The sequence below is a fragment of the Carassius carassius genome, chromosome 1 (genome assembly GCF_963082965.1).
Source record: "Carassius carassius chromosome 1, fCarCar2.1, whole genome shotgun sequence".
Classification (NCBI taxonomy): Eukaryota; Metazoa; Chordata; class Actinopteri; order Cypriniformes; family Cyprinidae; genus Carassius; species Carassius carassius.
In genome coordinates, this window is record NC_081755.1 from 30804223 (window position 1) to 30823576 (window position 19354).

The 19354-nt window shown below is 36.0% G+C and overlaps 1 protein-coding gene across 4 annotated transcripts; it reads right to left on the bottom strand.

Annotated features, from left to right (window-relative positions):
• Positions 1–1777: 1777 nt before the first annotated feature.
• On the bottom strand, positions 1778–15868 carry LOC132144942 (probable mitochondrial glutathione transporter SLC25A39). Of its 4 annotated transcripts, none has more exons than XM_059555549.1 (12): positions 15695–15868; positions 13640–13745; positions 13026–13085; positions 12131–12181; positions 6308–6417; positions 6165–6232; positions 5394–5518; positions 4759–4932; positions 4559–4668; positions 3651–3732; positions 3377–3457; positions 1778–2719 (listed from the first exon to the last, which is right to left on the bottom strand). In XM_059555549.1, exons 2-12 carry the CDS (start codon positions 13734–13736, stop codon positions 2601–2603), a joined length of 1077 nt encoding a protein of 358 aa, XP_059411532.1. In that variant the 5' UTR covers positions 13737–13745; positions 15695–15868; the 3' UTR covers positions 1778–2600. The 4 variants fall into 4 exon arrangements, with proteins under 4 accessions (XP_059411532.1, XP_059411523.1, XP_059411551.1 ...); XM_059555540.1 differs by having other exon boundaries at positions 3377–3460; positions 15695–15865; XM_059555568.1 differs by lacking the exon at positions 12131–12181.
• Positions 15869–19354: the final 3486 nt, after the last annotated feature.

Here is a 19354-nt window from a genome sequence, read left to right on the forward strand (position 1 = left end):
TAAAAATTAACGCAGAAATCATCTCCCACATTGAAAAAAGAAAGCCAAAAAAAAGAACACTTGAGAGGCAAAATGGTTTATGATATCGCAGTTTCATTCTTGTGCCTTCTAAAACGTATTTAATTAGATTGTTTGTGTTAAGAATTAAAAGCAGAACAGGACGCTTCCACTTTTCCCGTTCGGTCAAACACACACACCATGTGCAAAACGCCCAGACACAACGGTTACCGTCTATAATCCCTGCAAAACATTGGTTTGCCCTCTGTGTGTAATATTCAGAACAGGAGGTGTTTGAAATCAGACGGATGACTTAGATTTAGGATGGATTGTAAAGCAGAGTCGTTCACTCACCATTGTGTCCCTGGTCCGATTGAGAGAGAGAGAGCGACAGAGGCGGCACTTCCCTTTAAAGCAAGACGCGCGTTTGACGCGTGTGCGTCACTGCATACGTCTCTCGTACGTTCATACGGTCCTCCAGTGGCGTCGCCCTCTATGGGCCAGTAATGCACTGTCTGCCACATGTAGATTAAGTATATTAAATATGAACTTCATTCGAAATGAGTCTAAAAAACAATATTTTTTCATGTCCACTATAATGGACGCCAGGACTGAACATACAAATCCTCATATTTTATCCATAGTTTAATCAGTAGAGTTTGTGCACTATAGTTGAACTAGTGTTGGACATTTTGAAAAGAACTCAAACTGTAAGAATGACCAATGCAATAAGAATGTGGAAAGAAAATGATACGATCTGTGTGAATCTGAGTATATGTATAAATGTTTTTATGAGTATGTGAATGTGTACTTACTGATTGTTTTGATTAATATGTTGTGTGCATTATAGCATCAAGGCATCTGTGTGTTGTGAGAGGGGCAGGGGGTGTTAGTGTGTGTGTTGCTGTGTATACACTGATCTCACATGAACAGTGGCTGTTTCTCACTAAAACCAATGAAAAATTTATTGACATAATGGTCGCTTTGAAGACATACCTGTAGATGAAATCACATTATTATTAATTTTATTAACATAAATGTTCATAAAGCATTAACATTATAATTTGTAGCTCTGTATTTAGCTTTGAAATGCTTTTGCAAATTTCTCAACCTCTTATACAACTAATTCATGAGGTTCCTGCTGATATCTTTCAAGACCTGATGTTCATTGCGATGGATTTTACATTTAAAAAGAAATCCTGTGTTCTGCAACTGCATATTAAAGGTCAAATGTGGGCTTCCTCTTCTTCCTGTCTAGGTTCATAGTCATGTATCTTTTTTCTGATGCCTGTAGCTTAATCAGATAAAGTTAGGAGTCATATCTTCATTGTGATTGGTTGATCAGGGACAAATCAGTGACCAGGCATTGCTCATATTATAAAAACATAAAATTTTATTGGTTTAAACAAAACAAACCAATCCATTTCAATAGACGCAGGCCCTGAAGGAGTTAATGGTTAGTTTCTAATAATATGCAAGTTTAAAATGTACACCACCAAACCTAGAATAAGAAATATGTTGATGTTTATAAAATATTTGCTAACTTTCAAGTACGCTATATTTAAAAAAAATCATCACACAAATGTACTCATATATAAAAAAAAAACAAGCAAACACTTTAAAAAAATTTTTTTAATTAAATTTGATCATTTAAGTCACCCTCATGTCTCGGTCTAGACTCTAGAGGAACAGACAACACACAACCTTCTCTCACATTCAATGACAATCAATGACTAATTTTGTAGTATGCTTCATGTAGAGTTCAGTAATACACATTACATTTCTTAAAGGTCTTTTATTAAATAATATCTGATAACTGTAATCATTTCAAGTCAACAGTAAGTTTACAGCAGTTCATATCTGAACTAAATGCAGTGAACGTGTAGCAAACAAGACGAGACCAGAGACCCATCGAGTACACACTAGAACAATTCTTGCCTTACAAAACAAATAATAAAAAATTGCATTATATTCTCAATGCATGAAAAAAAAACTTCAAAAATGTTCTTGTGGCTATTCCCAAGTCCAGTGCCCATAAAAAGACAAGTCTTTTACTTCAGGAGAGTTAAATATTTGCAAAAAAGAAAGCAAATAAAATAATAAATTTTAGATTTTTTTTCTCTCTCTCTCTGAAAATGAAGACACTGTAAAGCTCAGTATTGAGTAGTTCATCCATTCAGTCCATTTGTCGGCTGAGGTTTCTTCAACATGAACAGCAGAGGGCAGCACTGTCTTTAATAAAAGGGACTAAAGTCATGCATTGCAGATACAACAACCTGGATGTCACCTTCAACCGGCAGCCATTTCAATAAGTGGGGCATTATGGGGAGGTAGTGCTTCTGCCAGCATGCTTTGGTACGGTTACTTAAGGCATCACAGGGTTTGTGGGGAAATTGTGCATTTATTGATGTATCATAACGCAAGTCTTTCATCTCAGATGCAAAGAAGTGGTTTAAGTCTCACAGCTTTTATTCCTTGTGCCAGTCAGTAGGCACACATCACCCAACAATTAGAGTATTTCAGAGAACTAACTCAACGCTTGGCTAAAGTCATCGATGTTTGCAGTAGTTGGTGAGGAGTCGTCTCTGGTCCTCTTGCTCATCTCAAAGTCCACATCTCGCCTGATTCAGATTACGCTCCTGAAAGAAAGTTTTCCCGAACTCATAAGTGCTGATCATGACTGCACAGGCGGGAGCAACTTTGATCACTCTTGGAAGAAAACCTGAAAAAAAAAAAAACAGTCTGTAATTTCAGATCCAGGGTGGTCCGACCTAAAACTAACAATACAGTTCTATGCATAAAATATATTATACATCCAAACAAAAAGCTATAAACTATAGTATTATATTACTACTCCTTTAAATAACCTGACTAGGGCTGCATGTTATTAGAAAAAACTGACATTGTGATATTTCGATTTTCCATGCTTTATTGCGATAGAATTTCCACCAGATGACTTGAGAAGCTATATTTGGAAAGAATACATAATTCAAGAAAGAGTAGGGTGATTATGTGGGGAGTGCATCTGCACAAAAACACACAACCGTACTTTACAATTACAGTATTAATAGTTACATCTTAATTTCCAAATGGTAAACCATCAAGCTTTTATTTTGACAGGGGCAAACAAAAATATGCGCTACTGAACATGAGCTACAATGAGTGTAAACGCCGCGCTTCAATCTGAAACTGGTCGTGAATATGTTTACAGAAATGGCAGCCTGCGTGATTTGACAATGATGATTTTATTTCAATATATCATGCAGCCCTAATCTTGACTTCCACAAACAGGCCTCTTTTAACTGGCGCCAATCTCTAGTTTGGTTAGTAAAGTTATATAACTACTCTGACGTCAGTATCATTAGATCTTAGAGCTTACCTGCAAACAAACCCCTGTATCCCATGTCTATCCAGATATTCCTCATCATGTTCCACGTGGAGGAGGGTTTCTTCACAGAGACTGCTGTGAAAGGTCAAAATGTCAAGACATTTGATGCCTGATAAATGTAATTAAATCTAGCTTAAGTAATCAGCTCCGAATTGTTTTTAAAAGTGAGTCGTCACCTAATGACATCATGTGTCAGTCAGCATGCAGGTTGCATTACTTCACTCTTTCTAATGTGTTAACAGAGAAACGACAGAAGCTGCTATACCTCCGAGTGCCTCCATTTCTCCTAACTGGATCTGCCTGCGTGTTTTCACCACGTCAAAGGGCAGGGTCAGAATTGCTGCGATCTGTCGAAAAAAACAATATGATATTCTGATAAGCCAGGAGGGTATGAGAGACATGAATTTTTTTATTCATACTTTAATTGAACCAGGTTTAATTGAAAACAGATTTAAAATGGTATGCATAATGTTATATAAAAAATATGAAAAAATACATAATTTAAAAAAATCTGTTCTTTTAAACATTATTTTCAAAGAAAAATGTTATCACAGTTTTCACAAAAATATGAACAAGTATTAATTTCAACATTGATGATAATAATTAAAAGAGATGTTTCTTGATTTCTGAAGGATCAGGTGTCACTGAAGTCTGAAGAAATGAGGCTGGAAATTCAGCTTTGTATCACAGGAATAAATGACTTTGTACAGTCGATTCAAATAGACAACATTTAGAATGTAATTATATTTCACAATATTACTATTTTTTCTGTATTTTGGTTAAATGGTTAACAGAAGAGACTTATTGGGGGGGGGGGGGGACACAAACACTTAAATCTTAAACTTTCTATATATTAAATTCATACCTAATGATTATTCTATTTTCATTGCAAAAACAATAAATTGCAATAAAGTTTTTTTTTTTATGTAGTAACATTAAGTATGTACCACAATTATACAAAATGTAACTTGGCCATTAGTTAGATTTCAATTCAAAAGACCAGTGTTACTCATGTCCTATATTCATCTGAGACAGAAGTTACCCCAGCATTTGTTCTCATGCTAAATGCCCTTGTTGTTAATCAGTCAAGCCATCAATTTATAGCCATCAGGTTTCTTATTTAAACGTGTCAACAAGTCAACAATCATATCCAGCTTTTGAGAGTATACTCACGGCTCCTGAGACGGCCCCCGCTGTAAAACTGATGGTGAAGGAGGTCTGTGGAGCCCTGTACCGCTCACACAGCTGTGCCTTCACTAGCTCATAGTTAAACCAGTACAGGGCTGAGGGGAAAGACACAAAAACAGTCAAACACTGCATCTGGGGAACATCAGCTCACCATCACGCTGTCAGAGAGTGTACAGGTCACTGACCGGAAAAGGGCACGTCCCGTAGGACAGTGGGTCCCCAGCCTCTCCAGAGAGATAACCAGCCGTCCTGAGCAACAGCCGAGCGGATGCACACCATCAGCTCGCTGTACGGTAGCTTGCGGGACTGCATCTTAGTCCGAACTAACTCCAGAGGGCTGATCACAGACACCGCTCCCACTGAGCAGCACAGAGGGAGAGAAAAAAAATAATAAAAATCACACCACAGCAATAACTTAAAACAAAACTAGGGATGCACCGATAGTAACATTATGCTTTTTTTTTTCCTAAATAAATTTAAATCAATCATTATACATTTTAGAATTGTGACAGTATAAACATTTAGCAAAAGATTTCAATTAAGAGTGTATACACTAAAGTTCAAAAGTGTGGGGTCAGTAAGAACTTTCTTTTTTTGACAGAAATGAATACTTTTATTCAGCAAGGATTAACCCAACAGTATTGACAATAAAAATTGACAGCAAAGGCATTTATAATGTTACAAAATCCTTTTGAGTAAATGCAGTTCTTCAGAACTTCAACTCTCTATTCAAAGAATCCTACAAAAATTTAAATAATAAAAACTTGTAAATTTTGTACACAGCACTTGTAAGAGGCAACAAGGCAAAGTAAATTCTCACATCTTGCTAACCCTCCTGCTATGAGAGGGATATGGTCCCCCTGATAGCCCATGCTGTAACGCAGGAAGTCTCGCAGCTGGTCGTAACAGGTGAAATAGATGACTGTGGCAGGAACCGCCATCACCCTTCAAACACAAACACACTCACTGAAAACAACTTGTGCACGAATTACAAATGGGTGTCATTCCCGAGATTGATGTTTGTTCCTATTTGCTGGTTTGCAAAACCATGTTCTCAAGTGAACCGACCCCAAAAAAGGTTAATTACAGTGAACTTGATACAGACGTATACATTTACATTTACATACATTTACAAAATCAAAGGGTCATTTGCTTGCACAGCGTCTCCTGCACCGCTATTCTGTAAAAAACATATTTTATTTACAAATAATGACCCTTGTGAGGTGGTTCTTTTGATGGATCCCTTCAATACTCTCGAGTTCAGACGGCTGTAGGTCTGGAATCCAAGGCAGCTTTCTTTGGCCAAGGCTTATCCGAAGCTGTTTGACCGACATGTCATCTGTCTGAATCAGTCTACAGAATCCTTCACTTAATGATCTTTGTATCCATCAAGGCATTTCTATAATTAAAATCTGACTTATTTAATGATCTGCGCTTGTTAATAACACTGCACTTCTTCGATTAGAATCAAAGTCTTTAGACTGAGCTGGAGTTACAGCACACGGTTTATAAATAGACACACAAAAAACAGGTGTTACGATAGCAGATGCTTTTATGTAACTGTACACTGACGTTATGATGCTGCACTTACAGTGTGGGAGGAAGTCCGCTCCACAAAGACCTCAGCCCCTCGTTACGAGTGATCTTTACAAATGCATCCTGACAAACAAAGAAGATCATTAATCAAGAGTGTGTGTGTGGTCACAGTTTGGAAAGATGGGAATGAGTTCTCACCATGGTCCCGCTGAAGTGTGTAGGGGTTTTGTACCAGCTGGAGCAGCTCGACATATTCTGACACACATAGACATGGTCCATCAACCCGTTACAATAGAGGAAACATTTCCCTAAGAAGACAGCCAAAATGCAGCAGAATAAATCTAATTTGCAATCATTTGGCAAATATATTACCACTGGCCAAGTACCCAAATTACTTAGAACTGATCGCAGTGATCAATTATGAAAAAAAAAAAAAAAGACTTCAAAACACTTGATTTTTTAGAATTTTAAACAGAAACTTCATTAAAGTTGTGCACTATACATATTGTATGGGTTCAAGTCAACATGAAATGACAAATTCATTTATTTTGTAAATGTATGTTATTGATCTAATTTGATGTCGATCTGTGCACAATCCATACATGCATACTATGTGCCTTTTTAAAAACAAATTAGCATAACTCAATCTCTAAGTGAAACAACAGACTTCTCTTTGGTGACATATGCTGGACTTAAGTCCGCTTAAACCCTGTCCCTTTCTTACAACTGACAGCAAGCTTGTATTCAGATCTACCTCCATCCAATCAACAACCACTGAATAGGCAATGAAGTCACTGTCATGTTCAGTAATCTGTTTTACTCAAATGTATGTCACGATAGAGAAAAAAGAAGATCTGTTGCTACTTTTGTTACCTTGCAACAATACCTCGATATAGTTACAACAACAACAAAAAAGACGGAAAAGAATGAAACTGCCTATGCAGTGTACAACATCAATACTCTTGGACTGTTGTACAGACCTACAGTAAAGTAAGCAAACATATGATGCTTTGACCACAGTCTATGGCTTTGACGTGGGTTTCTAAGAAAAATACTTTTCCAATAATTTGAACAGATCTGGCGATTAGGACTAAGGTCTTAGATAAGATAATAGCAACCATTGCATCGACCATCCTTGCCACAAAAGTCGAACCAAATCCAACCTTGGCACAAACAAGCAGTCTTCTTACTATTTCTAGATGTTACACAAAACAGCTTCAAGGTAGGTCAACCTGGCTTGGATCTTAGTTTGTCCTAATGTCCTAGTTCTGTTAATGGTCACTTAGGGCTGGACGATTATGGCCTAAAATCAAAACCTCGGTTAATTGAACATTTTACCTCGATTACTGTTAATGAACGATTATTTTGTTTATGGTTTTTTTTTTTTTTTCCTCATAATTCACTGACAAGGTTTGTACTGTAAATATGATTGACTATTAAAGGTGAGACATTTTTTCCTATTGAAAGAGCGATCTGACATCATAGCTCACTATCAGCAGTTATTTTATCTATGTTTGTAACATTTCTTACAGATTATTGCTCGGTGTAAGAGATAAATAAAGATCAGATAAAGATAAATTAGGACAGTAGTACGAGTGATTGCATATGTGAATTAGTCATACCCTCTATAATTGTGAAGCTGTGGGTTGTAAATAGCCTAGTTCCTTCAAAAGTAGAAAAATATGCTATAATAAGTTTTGAGATTCAAAGTTACTTTAGTGATAAATCACAGGACAGTGCTGACAACTAGTTTCTGGGTTCCTCTGTGCGCGCAATCTTCACAGCTACTGTTTATATGAGTGTTCGTGCCACAATGCAGCTGTGCGAACTAGGGCTGTCAAAATGGCTGAAAAACGAAATTCGAATTTGCAATTAAATATTATCCAAATTCAAATTATATTCGAATTTAAAATGCATAATTTTAGTTAGGGTGAAGAAAAGCTTTTGGCTTCTCTTCTGAGGCTACAAGAGGGCACATTTTGCAAAATATTACTAATGCACGTTTATTCAAAGCATAAGAAAATATGACTGTGAAAAAAAGTGTATAATATTTAAAAATGTTTATAAACCAGTTATAATTAAGTAGCTTAAATAACTATAAACAAAACAGCACCATGTGTGCATGTATAGTTTAATTCAAGGGGTGAAAGCCAATAACAGAGTACATTTTTTCATTAAAACATGAGATGCAGATGGGGAAAACCCACCATAAAGTCTCAAGAAATGTTTTTGAAAAAAACTGAACCCACCTTAATTTTACATGGCTTTCTAAACATGCGGCTGTATTGTGTGAGACCAGAGGTGAGACGCGAGTGCAAGGGTAATAGAAGACGTCCCTCTCTAGAAAATGCGTGAAATATGCGTTCTCCACATTCTCTTTTTCCGCAATATTTTGAATGAACATCGCAGAAGCACTGCATCTAGTTGCTTCAACTGTATACGTTAACAAAAACATTATAATGCAATGACACTTTTATATTGTCATCGCATCTCATGCGCCACTGATAAAGGCCAAAGTATAATTTGACCATCCGCATCCGCATCCGCGCACCATCCGCATTATGTAATTTTCGTCATCAAGAAGGGCTCGCGGACAGCCGCGCATCAGTCCACGCGGTCTCAAAAAGTGCCTGCACGCAGACGGGGTGCGCGGCTGTCAACAGCGCATGCATGAGGTGAATGATGACAGAAATGGTACTGCTCGTCGAGCTCGTCCGCCTTATGAAAGCTGTGCGGATGAAGCTGTGTAAGACGGAACAGAACACGGAATGTGAAGTATACCCAGAGGTGGAAAGAGTACAAAAATATTCTACTCAAGTAAAAGTACCATTACATTAATGAAATTTTACTTAAGTACAAGTAAAAGTACCAGTCTAAAAATCTACTCAAGTAAAAGTAAAAAGTAGCTCATTTAAAATTTACTCAGAGTAAAAATTACTTAGTTACATTTTAACAGTGGGAGGGAGTCAAAAATGGGACAGGCCAAGGGTGTCAAACTCAGTTCCTGGAGGGCCACAGTCCTGCACAGTTTAGATATAACCATAATTAAACACACCTGATCCAGCTAATCTAATCATTTAGGTTTATTTGAAAACTACATGATATGTGTGCTGGAGCAGGGTTAGAACTAAACTCTGCAGGGCTATGGCCCTCCAGGAACTGAGTTTGACACCCCTGGGATAGGTCTATTAATCTCAAACTAGTTGTTTTTAATTAAAGGAATCAGTTATTTAGAATAATAAGACATTTGGGCTGTTACCAAGCAAATCAGTATCAACAAACTCATCTTTTAATGCAGAAGAAATGCAGAAGATTCATTGGAAGTGGCATTTAGATGTATTACACTGTTTAGTGCAGGACAAGAATGCATTTAACCTGCAGTTACAAATGCATGAATAATGTTTTGATATACAAGACATAAAATGTTGAATACTCATTTGAAATGATAAGAAATTAATTATTTAAAAAAATCAAAAGATACTTTAAATGTGAAATTAAAATGGCCAGTATGTGTCAGCAAGTCACTGTTAATAAGTGAGTCATTGCGATTGAACCGAATCATTTAAACGGTTGATTCCTTATACAGTCTATGGTTGATTCATTCAGGAACGAAACACTGTCACGTTGCTCAGAGACGCAAAACCAGGGGCGTCATGCATTCATGATTTTTTAGGGGACACATTTTTTGGGGGGTCGGGGGTATAAGTCATTCTACGAAAGCACTGTATAACTGATATAGGCTTATTTTTTTAAATTTTTTTTTCCTTTTTATTCAAAACAATTCCATACATGTTTAATATATCAGGAAATATCTCGTTTCTCAAATATGTGTAGGTAAACGCGTTTTGCACCTTTATAGATTGTTATTTGATCAATATATGGAAATGTAGTGTAATCTATTAACTACACATAAAAACCTGACTTTTTACTTAAGTGCCATATCATGCCATAAAATATTTTTAATACGACTGAATTTGCATTTAATGTAAATTTTAATAACAATATTGTAAGATACTTATTTTAACACTTTCATTTTACAGAGAGTAAAGAACATTTACATTATCAAAAAACATTTTCATTCAGTCTAGCCAGAGTTCAGGCACTCTCAAAAACTCCCATTAAAATCACTGAAGCACTTTACATTATGAAACGAATATCTTACTTACATTCTTACGCACATCTGCACTTTTTGTTGTTTCTGATGAGAGAATTCGCTAAATAATTCAGTCAGCGAGCAAGTGAACAAAACACTGCGTTTCAGTGATGACTCTTCTGGACGTCTCTGATTGGCCATTGCATCCATAAGCGCAACAGACTAGTTTCTGATTGGTTATCATGAAGCGTTGTACGAACGCGTCTGTCTCTGGCTCAGCGCCAGCCAGCGAACGCAGATTTGAATTTAGCAGCTGATGCTGTGCACTGAACGATCTAATTACACCGCTGTGATTGTATCAAATATATAAAAAATATTATTCTGAATTTTTTTTTTCGTTTGGAAGCTGCATTTAAAATCCACTTGGCTCAGAAATCTGAGGGGGCACGTGCCCCCTCACTTCGAATGGGCACGACGCCTCTGCGCAAAACTGTGCTTTGGTGGCTGTGTTTGGAATTATTTTCTGTTGTAGAAATAGAGCTAAAAAAGGCAATATGGTGTCTAAAACGCAAGTCTCTTAATTAACTTGTTTACTGAACTGTTATATATATATGTATGTATATATTCATGATGATTTTTGGAGGAAAAGATGGCATTCTTTGTGTGATTTTGACGATGCAATTATTTAGCTTACCTCTACATTCTTGCGAAGGGTTGATATCTTGTCGAGATTTTATAAGCTGCTAGTTTGGTCTTCCTAGGCAAGTACAGCTTATACTGCATAGCCTAATAGAGCATACATATGGCCAGGGGTTCACTTCATTTCCTTCGAGTTCAACTTCAGAATATGACGGAGTTTCGTTTTAAGCGGTGTCTGCACCACTAACGCCTGTTTTGACTGTCTGCATCTTTCTTGTGATTTTAGCACCAGTTTTCCCTCCTGCCCATTATTTACTGCCGTAGTTTCCAGGGATCGATTTATTTTTTTATTTTTATTTTTTTTACTCAGTAATTAATGTGTTTTAAAATGTAGCGAAGTACAATACTTCAATCAAAATATACTCAAGTAAAAGTAAAATTACAGATTTAAAAAATTACTTTAAAAAGTATTAGTACACAAAAAAGCTACTCAATTACAGTAACGCGAGTAAATGTAATTCGTTACTTTCCACCTCTGAGTATACCAGATGCGGGCCTTAAAGCTGCCTCCTTAACGGACACCTACAATTCGAATGCAACATTTTTGCATTCGAATGTGTATTTTTTTTTCTTCTAGAAATATTCTTAATTCTATTTTTTTTGACAGCCCTAGCGCGACCATGGTAGCTCGATATAATAATACACATCCGATCATCTAATCGCTTGAATGTCCAAACAAATACAACTGACAAAGTTTAGTGAAGACACAAGGCCACTATGTGTTGAACCAGCGTTCACCTCCGTGTTTTGCTTTAATGCCACTGACTGGACGGGGCAGAGTCATGTGGCTACACACGCGCTAGAATGCTTTTAAGTGGGAAGTATTAACAGGATTAAAAAACCGAAATAACCGACATGGGAAAATTACGTCGGTTAGAGGTTATTAATTTCGGTTTCGATTACTTTTCGATTAATCGTCCAGCCCTATGGTCACTGCTATAAACATGCTGAATAAACATTTACATACAGCAGAGTAGACATCGGAATGATTTTTGAATGCATTTTTTCCATCTTGTTGACGTTTTTACATATGCACACATTTGTCATGTCTGTCTGCAACGTGACCTTGGGTTTAGCCCTTCACAGATGTGGTATATAAGCCAAAATGCTGTCCACGCAATGTGATTTAGTAGTTTTGCAGAGTGCATTGGGAATTCTTTGAGAGCTGGTTAGTGAAGCGAGCTTCTGGGCTTTGTGAGGGGACCAGACAGTCCACATACAGTACTCACATTTTGAAGGATGGATGACCCTAGCCCAGGGCCTTGACTCCGATGCTACGGCTACGAGAGAGAGAGAGAGAGAGAGATAGAAAGACATCTCATATGCCTCATGCTGGTTTGCATTTGCTATATGCACCGTGTTATCAAAAGCTTACAGCAGGTTATTAGACTACCATTCAAATGTTTGGGGTCAGTAGACTTTATATAAGAATAAAAGAGAAGTTAAACTTGTTTTCCGGCAAGGATGCATTACACTGATCTAAATTGACAGTAAATACATTTATAACTGATAATATACATTTTTTTCACCACTAAATCAGCATATTAGAATGATTTTTTTAGGGATCACATGACTCTTAAGTCTGAACAATTAAGCTTTGCCATCACAGAAGGAAAAAATTACTTTTGAAAATATAATAAAATACAAAAAACATACTTTAAACTGGATTTTTTTTCCCCATTATTTTTTTTTCTTCAATTTTTGATCAAATAAATGCAGCCTTCTTTCAAACACATTAAAAATAAAAACATTTAAACACTGTAGTGCTATCAAAACTTTGTTTTGTTTGGATTATGACTGACACAACATAGCAAGGCTGATGCAATCAGTGGGGTAAGTTTGGGGCAGGACTGAGTTTAGCAAGCAGCGACAGACAAGGGTGTTTTTGAGAAACCTGTTTGAAATCGATCACTATTTGTACTATTTTAACTGGTGTTGCTAGTTAGTAGCACAGAAATTATTCACTTTAACTTTAAAACACACATTTAAGCTAAAAACGTAAGCGGAGAGGGAAAAAAACCCTGATGTTAAACTGGTCTGACATGTATCATGTCTAGAGTAAATGCATGAAGTTTAATCATCTGTCATTCTTTCTGTGAAAACGTAAGAGTTTAGTATCTGTACCTTGATAGAGGGGAGCTTGCTGGGCTTGAAGTCTGATCTTCACGACATCCAATGGTGTGACTGCAGGAAGAGAAAAAGTATAATTTTGTCTTAATGTAAGAAAAAAGTTAGCATTTTGATTCCATCTCTGAAGTATAAGGCTTGCACAAGCACAAAGCCTCCAATTTCAAATTAAGCTATAAAACTGTCAACCCAGTTAGGCTACTTTATGAACACAATTAGATTACATTCAGTATCACTCCAAAGTCTGGGGTCAGTACATTTTTTAATGTTTCTGAAATAAGTTTTTTAAGCTCCCCAAAGCAACATTCATTTGATCAAAAATAAAAAATTAAATATTTTCACAATTGAAAAAAAACTCAAAAAAAAAAAGAAAAACATTTCTTCTTATCATCATTTCTGGTCACTTTCGATCTATTTAATGCATCCTTGATGAATTAAAGAGTTTTTTTTTTTTTTTAACTGACTGAGCCCATACTTGAAGGGAATTTATTTTTTGGATTTCTGCAAACACACACAAAGAAAAACTATTATGCTAAAATCAGACCAATTGCGCAAGTGATATCACAAACATGTTCAGAATTTCTACTGAATAGAGATATGATTCTTCTCACCAAAAAGAGATGTTAGTAGAGCCCCAGTGCCAGACGCCAGCATCTGCTGCATGGGTGTGATAGCAGCCGAGGGCCTGACCGCGGGCCCTTCCCCCATCCTGCCGGGCTACCTGAGAAACACAACGGAGCACTCCTGTAAACACTCAAGTTAAGCTTACATTTAATTTCATGGTCCTGTTTTATAAATCCTATCATAAGGGAGACCTGCTGATCTACTCAGTTCTCTGAATAACAGCATAATGTCATTTGCTACATTCATGCTAAAATGTATTCAGATATTAAGAGAAAGCAACCGCTAGAGGCATTGATGATCATAATGGCTCAGCAATAGTGTACTGCCATCTTATCTTTTGTGCACAGAAACCGTGGGTGGGTCACCCTCCCCTTAGCCCCAGTATAAGAAACAATTTAGCATGAGACTTTGACCGACACCAAGAGTGCAGCCCGGATGCATGCACCATGCAATGTGTTCAGTGTCGAAGATTTGGGCAAACTGGCATCATTTGCAAGTCAATGCAAGTCAGTTCTGTCATCATTTACTCACCCTCATGTTTCAGGCCTGTATTCCACTGAGCATAAAATATATTTTTGAAAAATCTTGTTGACAAACAGTTTCGGTTCGCATTGACTTTCATTGTATGAGGGGGGAAAATGAATCAAGACTCTTACACAAGACATAAGGAAATAGCAGCTTACTAGTAGAGGGTGGAAGACTGGAGAATTTTAATCATCAGACTGGTATTACCTCCTACAATACCGAAAAAAATACAAAAGCTAGAGCAAAGAGTACAGCTTTAGGCTACTGACACAGAAAGGAAAATCCATATGCAACTAACTAAAAGAGGAACAGAGCAGATAGTATTTATCAATGAGCACAATGATGCAGTTATGAAGTACAGGGGGCTGCTGCTAATACGCAGTCATATATTTCTGCTGCAACGCTGTAACTTTCATCAGTGCAAACACCTCGATCTATCTCATGTGTTATGAGACTCCAGAAGAACCGTTGAAGTGAAGTCCATCACCACAGCTCTTATCTCACTCCTTCACATCCCTTCTTCCAAAATATCAAACACAACTCATAGATGATGCAATACAAATACTGCTGCATATACAGAAAAACTGGATCATTGAGAGAATGACTAGTTAAAAATGATTAGTTGAAAAAAAAAAACCCACCATATTCACTTTGAAAATAATTAGACAGATGTATAGATCACACTGAATCATGACAATCTTAATTCAGATAATGCCTTGCCAAATGAATGCAGTAAAAGTCCCTTAATGCCTAATCATAATATTTAATCTTATTTTTTTCCCCTCATATTTTCTAATCTACATCAGAATATTTTACTAAACATTTCAGGCACATTTAACATGCAAATATCAGAGTCAGGTGACCCTGGAGCACAAAACCAATCGCCAGCCAAAAAACATTATATGGGTCAAAAATGTATTTTTTCTTTAATGCCAAAAATCATTAGGATATTAAGTAAAGATCATGTTCCATGAAGATGTTTTGTAAATGTCCTATTTATTTAGCGTCCAGACGATGTATAAATCTCAATTCCAAAAAATGACCCTCGTGACAGGATTTATGGCCTAATCCGTCACAAATTACATTAAAAGTAATAGGTGTGAAAAATGTTACGACTGCAAACGTTGTATCTTTGAGCCAAGAAAAACAAGACGAAATTCTAAAACAAAAAGAACAAAACGTCCTGTTTTCGCAAAAGAAACACAAGGCGAGGAAGTTGACAAAATCATGGGTAGCTAAAATTTTGCCTGTCCCGAAAAACAGACTATAACTGGCCTGGTTACTACTAACGTTACTGGTTACAAATAAACTGAAACGGCTGTAGAAGGTCTTGATGATTAGATGACTCTCCTGCATCAGCCCAGTTTCATGAGCTGTGCGCTGATCGCATTAAGCGCAATGGCGTAAGATGGCACACATTGTATACAGAGCAGTAATAGCAACCGAGCGCTTTTGAAGCTAATGGAGCAGAAAGGGCAGTGCAATCAAGAAGTAAGCGGGCTGCTCGTGCAGACAACTCACCTTTTGTTTAAACCGGAGGGTTTCCGCGCATCGGTTCTGTTCGTGTCATTCTGAAGCGAGACTGAGAGGCTCCTCCGTCGCGCGCTCGGAGCGTCTCAATGCTCACAGCAGCGCGTCGCAGCGGGTGGACTGTACATTAAAACACACCGCGTCCCCTGGCGGACGATCTGCTGCCAAATACACCAACGGTTCACGGTTGTTTTTGTCATGAAACGAGAAAGAAATGGGCTAAGTCGTGTCACGTTGTCCTCTAGGCAGTAAGAACTATAGAGGAAAGGAGTAAATTTAACACACCTATTTATATTTCTGGATGTCTGCTATCAACTGAAATTATTATTAGACGGGTCATTCTTCATTTGTGGTGGCAAGTGGTGTCCCTCTACTTTAAAACAGTTTAAATAAACTTTAAATACCATTAAAAAAATTTGTTGTTGCATTTTTGTATTCTGTAGGATAAAAACAATTTTTGCACTATTAATAATTACATTCTTGTATTAAAATACATATTTTATTGAGTTTGAAAGATTACTTTTGTAACAAAATATGCATGTTCCCGCCATACCTCAGAGAGGTTTCATAGAATGTAATGGCAACAATATAAAATTTTTAACACAAATAAAGTGGTTATATTGTGAATATAGATTTAATTCAACATGTACAATTCTATTAAATTGTTTTTAAAAATACATATTTTGTAATATTTAAGAATAAAGTAGTGTCCCACAAATTCATGTCTGTGGTGTTACATCAATGGACGTCGTCCCTTTAAGAAAAGGGGGAAATCTATTTGGCCTACTTCCTGTGTGTAAAGGCCATTGCAGGTACTGGTTGATCTGAGGGGTGCATGGTGAGTACATTCTTTCTTATTAATTTTCTTAAAGTTAGCTAAATTCCTGACAATTTCATGTGTCGCACTTTATTAGTGTCTGTGGTGTTATGTTGATAACTTGCAGATTTTACAAATTTTAATCAAAATTTTGATAATTGCATGTTTATTCATATCTCCAAAATATGCTCTGATCTTTCAATCATCATGATGGCAGCCTCCATTTTAGAAAAGTCTGGATTTAGGCTAATTTGTCTGTGGTGTTACTGTCTGTGGTGTTATCCTATCCTGGTAACACCACAGACACCACAGACTCTGTAGTAACTCCACAGACAATATACAACCAGCAATGTTGTATTTTTAATAAAACACATAGAACAGCCATAATCACATAATTGTATCTCTCTTGTCAGGTATGTGGATACATGATTTATTCACTGAAGATGTTCTGCATTTTTTGTGTTTTGTGTTAAATGAGTTTGTGGATACATGATTTATTCACTGAAGATGTTCAGATTTTTTTTATTATTATTTTTTTTTTTTTGAATGTTTTGTGTCAAGTCTGTGGACAGTTTTTTTGTATTCTCTATTGAAACATATCACGCATTGTGATTGCAGCACAATCCATTGTGCAGACAATTTTTTGAGAGAGTGAGAAACACTCACTGTGAGAAACAGTGTTTATGTAGTGTTTTAATAATTTTTTTATTCAGTTTTTCTCTAAATGTTCTTTTATCAGAGAAGATAGTTCTTGTAATCTTACTCATGAATTTCAGTATTTTGCTCAATAAACTTTAAATTGTTAAACCTTTTATGCAATATTATGTCTGTGGTGTTACTTCAAAAAGTATCTGAAATTTCTTTCCTTCAGAGCCATTTGATCATATAATTTAATGTTTTTAGACTGTAAAGTGGTTTTAATATTTTAGAATAAAGACTATAAAAGTAGCACAGACCATTTTTCCTGCCTTTTTTTATGTATATACACATTTAAAAAAAACTAAATTCTTCTTTGGCAAAAATAGGGGCCAAGATGAACAATTAAACATTTCTTTTGAAAAATTAAATTTAAATATCAATGCAACCGAGTCCTTACAGTAATTTATGTATTTATTAATTATTACCTAAAGTTGCATATCCCTGCTCATTTTAGAACAAACCAAAACTTTACTTCAAATATTGGTAACACCATAGACATAAGTGGTTGTTTCACCAGTGTTTGATTCAAATTATTTAAAAATCTAAATTTTATTAAGCTTCAATTTTAATGGATATATAATATTAAACTAATTTTAAATGCATAGCAATACATTTTATTAAAAGAAAACAAACAAGCATTTTTAAAATTTCTGCCTCTCATTTGCCACCCCAATTGAAGAATGACCCAGACAGCGTACCATAGAGCCATGATAAATATGACTTTAAAAAAGGAGTTACATAAGAAATACATTAATAGTTTCTTAATAAAGTTATTAACATATTATATCCTATAATGGACTACAGAAACAAAGGCATTGTTATACATTCCAATGATTAAGGACGCAGGGGAAAATATATGCAACTTCCTCCTTCTGGTATCCACAAACATGAGGACATTTACCAAACTGAGAGATTGATATCTTACTATTTTGTTGAAAAAATCATTGTTTTCTTTTAATGTTTATTTTTTTTCTTTCTCGTTAAATATTTTAAAGGAGACGAGTGGCTTCAAAGACCAAGGTCCTTCCTTGACCAAGATCATCTAAAATAGGGATAGGTATAAATTACATATTCAGTTCAGTTACATATTCAAAATAAGTTTAAAATATATTTTTGGACCTGGATAACTTGCTTTGACAAAATACATTTTTACTCGTCATGTAGAAAATTGTCAAAGAACAAATAGCATTAAAACAGTTTGGTCTAAAACATCTTCTATGCTTATCAGATTATATAAATATATACAGGCTCGGATGGAAAATTTTGGGGTGATTTATCCCTTTAACATGACAATTTAACTCTCATCAAGGTTTTAGCTCTCCGTTTTGTGTACAGAAATACAGCTTTCCCATGATCAGTCACGACTATAACCACATTCACTTTGTCATAGTACTCAGTTACAACCTTTCACAATATACAGAATAGAAACACAGGCTTGTTTTCTGCCTCACAACCTCAAGAGGTTTATTAAAAGGTTTCACTCTGAAGTACTGAGATATCACTTCCCTCACACTATCATGCAATTAACTAATTAACACTAATTAACACTATAAGCTAATCAGGGTTACAGCAAAAGGTTTATTTTGCGATTCTGCAGTTCATTGTCAAACACAGCATGAACAGGTTAGGTCATCCATTTCGAGCAAACGTAGCGGTCATAGGGTGGATGTCACCACTGTGATGCCTTTGCTTTTATATGGCTACAATATTCAAGAGTTTATAACAGTTGTGGAAACTAAACCATGTGGGTCTGCATTACCACTAAGCTATTTGTTATGCAGCGTTTTATTACATTGTCATTTAGCTGACGCTTTTATCCAAAGCAACTTATAAATGACGACAACAAAAGAGCAATAATATGCAAGTGCTATGACAAGTCTCGATTCAATCAATTAAATGATTTCATGTATTAGTTGCATTACAGTTGTTAATCTTGTTCACAGATATTTTACGTGATGCAACACTCTAAATGATGACAATGTGAACAGTTACTTCAAACAAGACAGAAGACCCTGATGACAATAATGAGAAATTATAAACACAAAGCAATATATGCAATACATTGAAAGACTAATATCATGAGTAATACAAGATAAGAATCTAAAACCAACAGAAATAAGGCAAGGACCAC

What these genes read in the sequence shown, in the direction of transcription:
- LOC132144942 (XM_059555540.1), bottom strand. Translation starts at nt 13,736, where the DNA reads ATGGGGGAAGGGCCCGCGGTCAGGCCCTCGGCTGCTATCACACCCATG. An exon ending in AGAAATGGAGGCACTCGGAG is followed by an intron (nt 3,461 to 3,650) that starts GTATAGCAGCTT and finishes GACCTTTCACAG; the next exon opens with CAGTCTCTGTGAAGAAACCC. An exon ending in ATACAGGGGTTTGTTTGCAG is followed by an intron (nt 2,720 to 3,376) that starts GTAAGCTCTAAG and finishes TTTTTTTTTCAG; the next exon opens with GTTTTCTTCCAAGAGTGATC.